Source organism: Rhopilema esculentum, chromosome 21 (assembly GCF_057945365.1).
Source record: "Rhopilema esculentum isolate cy_ngs chromosome 21, ASM5794536v1, whole genome shotgun sequence".
Classification (NCBI taxonomy): domain Eukaryota; kingdom Metazoa; phylum Cnidaria; class Scyphozoa; order Rhizostomeae; family Rhizostomatidae; genus Rhopilema; species Rhopilema esculentum.
In genome coordinates this window covers 6606106-6612785 of record NC_142835.1, presented here as the reverse complement: position 1 = coordinate 6612785, position 6680 = coordinate 6606106, and the positions used below count along the sequence as shown (strand labels likewise).

The 6680-nt window shown below is 35.6% G+C and overlaps 1 protein-coding gene across 1 annotated transcript; it reads right to left on the bottom strand.

Moving 5' to 3' along the window:
* Positions 1 to 2204: 2204 nt before the first annotated feature.
* Positions 2205 to 6680, bottom strand: LOC135684621 (putative sodium/potassium-transporting ATPase subunit beta-3). The gene is made up of 6 exons (XM_065200255.2): positions 6428 to 6680; positions 6168 to 6314; positions 5017 to 5109; positions 3890 to 4041; positions 3305 to 3352; positions 2205 to 2803 (listed from the first exon to the last, which is right to left on the bottom strand). Exons 1-6 carry the CDS (start codon positions 6555 to 6557, stop codon positions 2585 to 2587), a joined length of 789 nt encoding a protein of 262 aa, XP_065056327.1. The 5' UTR covers positions 6558 to 6680; the 3' UTR covers positions 2205 to 2584.

Here is a 6680-nt window from a genome sequence, read left to right as displayed (position 1 = left end):
TTTAAGTGATATTACATAAAATATTGGAAAATATTATACATTGCTGCCCTTATCTATGAGAAAATTACATCAAACAGTAGACATTATAAAAGAATCGATAAGGATAGCATGTCCACCAAACATGTCTCGGATTGGTTTGCTCAACTAACTGTTTTTACTTTAGATATTTCGGTGAAAAAGAACTCGTAATGTAAATATTTTTCATGTCAAGCTCCTTATCACCAACAGGCTCATAAATATATGTATGCCTCTGTACTCGGGCAAAAATCCTACCGCCCCCCCTGTAAAAATTCCGCCGTACGCTTATGCTTACACAACAAGCAAGCCAGGTTGTTTGGTTTTGACATCATATCAGGGGAATCCATGCATTGTAGAAAATGTAAGAAGATTCTCGCAAGATGTACTGCTGTTTTCATCTTGTAATATTCAAATTGGAAATCTTTAGGGCCGTGGAGGTCTTACCTCACAACGATCCATTTCCACGAGGGCATGTGAAGAGGACTTAAATATCACAACAAAAATGTGAAAAGCTCATCACCTTTCTGCTTCATCCTAGAACGAAATGATCGTAGTTGTGCAGAATGAGATCGCAGTTGTGTCATGAATGAAATGATACTATGCATTCATAGTTGATGGAACACCCGAATCAGGTCACGTTGAGCAGTTGAGCAAACTACATCCATTATGGTGAAGGCTTCACCACCCAGTACTTGATAATGGAGCTGTGGTGGAAAGCTGTGAGGCTGCATATGGCTAGCGACCAATTTACAAGCAAGTTATTATTGTTCTTGTTAATTTTTTCCTTAAACGGCTGCTACTGATGTTGCCAAAACGTGAAGTAATAGTCGGGGAAATATTAGATTATACACCAAGGGGATTATGACAGAATTAACTACACCGAGTTGTTTTGGCTGTTGTGCATCTTAGTTGTTTCGCATCGTTAGTTACCTTTAGAGTGGAGATTAGTTGATAACATTGATAACATGAAATGTTTGAGTTAAATTCAGACTCCAAGGATCTTATGGTGATTGGTAAGATATTTAGAGTCAGCGCACAGGCTACGAAATGTTTGGGCATGAAATTCCCAACAGGAGCTTCAATAAACCATTGCTCAACATATGTTTTGAGTTTTAAAAAAATAACAAAAGATATCTCCGAGTTCATTCTTTATCAGCCGAATCGCAGGTTCATTTAATTATAGGGGACCTCAGATGTAATTATCTTCTGCATTTAAAATGAAATTAGAACAAAGTGTCAAATGTTTTTCCTTGACTTTTAAATACTGTTTGGTAATTATTCGATTCAACCTTTCAAACTTGTTACTGAGTTGAAATATCGATTAATCTACAACTGAATAACTTCATAGCTCTGCAAAGATATTAAACATCGTTGTTGTTAGATAAATTTCTGTTTTCGCGTTGAAGTTGCCAAAGAAGTTTAGGTGTCGTATCATGCGCGTGGCAGACTGGCCGATTCACTTACATATGGACTAAGACTGGCTGAGAGACGATGCAAAAAAGCTAAACCTTGGTGCCATCATTGATTCTTTTGCTGGGAAAAGAGCCCACGGGGCCATATTATTGCCTGCGGATATACACAATTTCTATAAGATTTTGTAATGATTTTAAAATTTGTGAAACTTAAGAATCAGCTAATAATAAGAGCCCGGCTAGGATTTCATTAACAGTTTAATTTTTGTTGATGCTTGTTTAGCAAACAAGAGAAACAAGAGTTATATATAAAGGTGCACTCATCCAAATTTTGTTTTGCAAGTTTGCTTCTTTATTTTTATTTGTCTAGACACTCACCAAACTTGCAGGTTTTGGTAATTGTGACATAATAAAAATTTTTTTTAAGAATACCAAGGCTCAGCAATTCTCTAAAGTAATTAAAGTATTCCTCTAAAAAGTTTGTTCCTAGTACTAGCTGGAAATGACAGGATTAACAGAGCTTCCCACCTTCTGATTGGGTGGTCTAGAAATTCCCCTTGACACCCTCCCCCTGCTTAGTAATAGAAAAGAAAATGCCAATCAAACAACTGGCCAAGCACTTTCAACCGATGATGAAACTTTCTTGAAATTACATCTTACGAAGTCTTTGAGAAAAAGATATTCTAAGGGCAGGAAATCGATTGACAAAATCTGCATTATAAGAAATTGTATGTGACAAAAACATGCAGTAGTATGCAGTAAAACGACTAAAAGTATGTTTGAAAAAGCAAGAGCATGCTAAAATACAAAGAAACATTTCACACCAATCTTTGAAAAAATGATAAAACAACACTGTAGTGATAAGAAAAACACTGTTAATGCTAGATAGTACTTGAACATATTAACAAAAATTGATGTATCATAGAAATCTTGTCAACAACAGTTACAACAAGAGTGACTATCAATCTCTCTGTCCTAATGCATCACTGAAACTGTATTACAACTGCTTGTTGCAAATCAAATATAAACAAAATTTCTTAATATCAGATCAAAACCATTCTCAACCATGGCGTGGCAGTTGCAGTGAAATTAGTTATAGCAAACTAGCCACACCTAAAGATAGCTAAAATGTGTCACTAACTGTTCCCTCAAAATCAAGGTACAATAGCAAATTCAATTTTGCCAAATGCTCTGTGGGCAATATAAACATCAGAAGTTTTGAATCCCTCTCCACGAATTTCACACTTGACAGTCAGTTTATTACCACTGCTCAAGTCCAGTTGAATTGCAACTGCTGGAGTTTGATAATCTTTTTGCCCTTCAAATGGAAATGCCTTGGCAAGGTATCCTGTTGTTGGTAAAACTTTTGCACCCTTTAATTAAAAAGAGAAAAAACACCAGGATTAGGAAACCATGAAATATCAGAAGGTAGCAGTCATCTAAACATTTTGAGGTACAAAAAACTTTATTTCAAAATAACTTTGTTATTCATTCCTTCTATAAAAGAAATTGACATACTTTAACATTATATATATATATATATATACAGGCCAGGCCATTTAAGGCGAGCCATAGCTCTTGCTCCTCTCCAGGCTCTCCTCAAATGCTGGAGGAGAGCTACAGATTGCTTTCCTAGATTGCTCTTAAAAGAAAATTGCTCTCCTTGAAATCAATTTTTCCTTTGTTTATATTCTTATGTGTCTAGAAATAGCTCACCTGAAAATTACTAGGAGAGCTGTCTACCGCTCCCCTGCTTAAAGTCTTATGGCCAGACCTGTATACATAAATCATAAAATAATGAAACTGAAAACATATGACAGGCATCCATACATGCATCTTATACAAGTAAAAAAAAATAATTTCACCATACATACCGAGTCACAACTTAATTTGATATTGCCTGATGGTTTCCAGCCATAAACCTAACAAAGCAAACAAATACTTATGCTTTAGGCATTTAAAATAATCCTTAGGTTTTATATTGAGTAGCCATTTGAAGCACAGTAAAATCATTTTTCAAATTTTAAAACTACTTTGGCATTTTGATTATTTCAGTTATATATATATATATATATTTATGTGGAAACATTGTAGTTTTTTAGACCATTCAAAACAATGAAAATCAAACTTTGCACACTTCTGCAGAGGTTTTTAATTAACACTTAAATGTATTATAGACATCTTGCTAATCTGGGGAGAAACGTGTTCACGGGTCTATTTCTTTAAGCAAAGAAAATATTATGCACTGAAAAGTTTAAAAGAACATCATTGATTATCACTGATAACAACCAGGTATTATACTTTGGTTTCAAGAAATGAAGGGCAATGATCCTGATGTCAAATTCCTCTAGTTTGAATAAAGAGAAAAAACAACATTTGGCAAAATATTATGTTAAAACTGGTCAATAACCATCAAGAAACCAACTGCTGTTAGAAGGATTGTATGGTTGCATGCACACCTTGTTTATCTTCATGAAGACACATGGGTAATTGCCATCATAGCCATAAGAACCAGTCGAGCAATTTCCAAGCTGGTTGATGTCAAATTTGCAAGGGGATTTAGAGCTTGGGTCGCTGCAGTTTCCGCCATTAACATCAGCCTTTGCAAAACCTATAAGGTAAATTTAGAAAATATATGTGCACAACATACAGCAATTATCAACACTTCCAAAAGAGGAAACTTTTTGAAAATGTGTTCCAATATGGATTTTTCAAAAACACTGTTAACACACTTACATGTCCAGTCCTGGTAACATAAGATTTGTTGGCATGCTGATAATTGCACGCCTTGAAAAGTTAATGCATGCAAAGGCATGCAATCCATAATGGAACACATTAAGATTTTTTCCTGATAGCCTTTGGATAGACATTTTTATACCAACTAATTTCATATTGACATTTGAGGATAAACAATGCAGACCAAATTAAAATTGCATTGACTGAGTCTCTGATATCCTGTTTCATTTCAATTGTGCAATTTAAATTATGTTTTGTTCTGTCAATGAGGTTGTTTAATTGATAAGATGTAAGGACATCTCTGGGAAAAAGGACATCCAGGGGTGGACATCTCTGGTCAAAAGTTGTCCCCCAGGTTGGAGACCAGCAGCTCTTTTATAGGTCTCCTGCATATAGCCAGTGGTCTCCCAAACAAACTCTGGCTACAGGGGTGGACATTTCAAGTAAAAGTTTGTTCGCCCAACAGTTACCCCACATAACAATAAGCAGTCTTCTGCAGATAAAAAAATGGTTGTTCCGGGTGCTGATTTTTTTCAATAGTCTTAACAAAGACACAACATTTTACCTCAATGCTAGGGGTGAGGCCAGATCAGGTGCTAGGTGGGACAATTTTGTATCAGTTTACAGTGTTTTAAAAAGTAGATGAGTGAGCAAGCTTTTTAGAATGAACTTAAGTATAAAAAATATTTGGAAAAAGTAAATGGGGACATGAAAAACAACAGAAAAGACAAATTTATGACACTAATGAGTGGAACATGAAACCACTTTATATTGTTCTGTTGCATTCATTCTCTGATTTGCAAAAAGCTATAATTTATCCCTGTAGCTCAATGAACAAACCACCACCTACCTTCCAAGTAATCCCTGATTGCATTGGTATTACGGGTCCTGTGTTTAGTTTTGTATCCTTCTAAGAAATTGATTGATGGCACTGTGTTTAACCCTAAAGGATAAAGTAAAATTTAACAATTAATACAAAAGGAATATGGATGAATTAGACACCATAGGTTATAACACACTAACAAAATGGCAAACATAATTTGACAAATTGCTGGTACAGGCCTGGCCATGGGATTTTAGACAAGGGAGTAGAAATAGCTTCCTCTTGTGAAGTTAAGATAAGCTATCTGTATCATTTTGGAAAGCTGAGAAAAGCCACTAATAGCTCCCCTCTAAACAAAGACTGTTGATTTTCATCAACATACTTTCTATTCATACTTGATGAACTGCATCAAACAACCTGACTGCATCAGGGACATATTTTGCTTCTCTGTAAACCAAACTGTTTATCACATGTCAATTCAAAGATCAAGTAGGTTGCCAAGCAAGAACTTCATATCTTGAGGGTCACCACAGAAACCGTACTGTTCATATATATCAAATTTCAACATTCATCATTCAATAATCAGAATACTGATAAAGAAATATCATAAACGTTCGACAATGTTCTATTAAAAGATTAATGTTGGCTAAATAACTATATATATATATATATATTCTTGCAAATTATTCTGTCGATGGTGAAGTGTACCAACGTTAGAAGAGTCCAACTCAATAAAAAGTACATATATTTTTCAACAATAAACGTTCTGATGCCTAAAATAATGGCGTTTCTATTTGTTTTTATTTTTTAGGTAGTTTATCCTTTTTTCGTTTCTGGTACTATTTGTCGGTAGGCCTAAAGTAGTGAGTATTTGAATCTAGTTTATTCTCTTACTTTTCAACATAAAAGTTGTTTTCCAATTGCAGCATAACTTTAGAAATGAAGTAACATAGTCACGAACAGAAAATATACCAAGACACGACATTTAAATGGGGAGGTGGTTTCTGCTTGCGGTAAAACAATGCCCTGATGCAGCAGTCGTTCAACAAAAATGTTTATGGGCAGATGGTGTACGACGCTCGAGGTTTGATTGAATTATGGCAAAATGACTGGTATATTCCCAACTTTTAAAGATCATGTCTGCGTCAACTGTAACATAAAATGTAAAGGACAGTTACCTGGAGCTGAATCGTCTCTTAAAAACTGTGTTGTTTTCGGGCCACCTTTGCCGGGTTCGTTTAGTGTCGAGAGAAACACTGCAAGGCAGGCCGAGAAGAAAGCCGCTAGAAAGCCGTAGTAGGCGAAGTAGAACAAACCAATCTTTGCTAAAAGATGGATAAGAAAAATAATCAAGGCCAGAACATTTTAAAGAACACTAAATTTACAAAAACACGGCATTACAAAGAATTCAATAACTTTATGGCGGCCTCTCACTAACCCCAGCTTTTGCCACTCCTTCCCATAACCTCCTTGGTTTGCTTATTGTACGCAAAGTTAGCAAAACTGCGACATTGCCTCTCTAATCGGCCACAAAAACCTAGCTTTTCCTTTCCCTTGCTCGAAGACATCTTGAAACCGTGTTTAAACAAATGGCTGCTTTGAGGCAATACACTAACAACGAAGCAACCCTTCAAAACTATCGCGTCCTCCACAAGGTGTCCGAAAGGTCGAAGAGAGCACACACTTTTTGA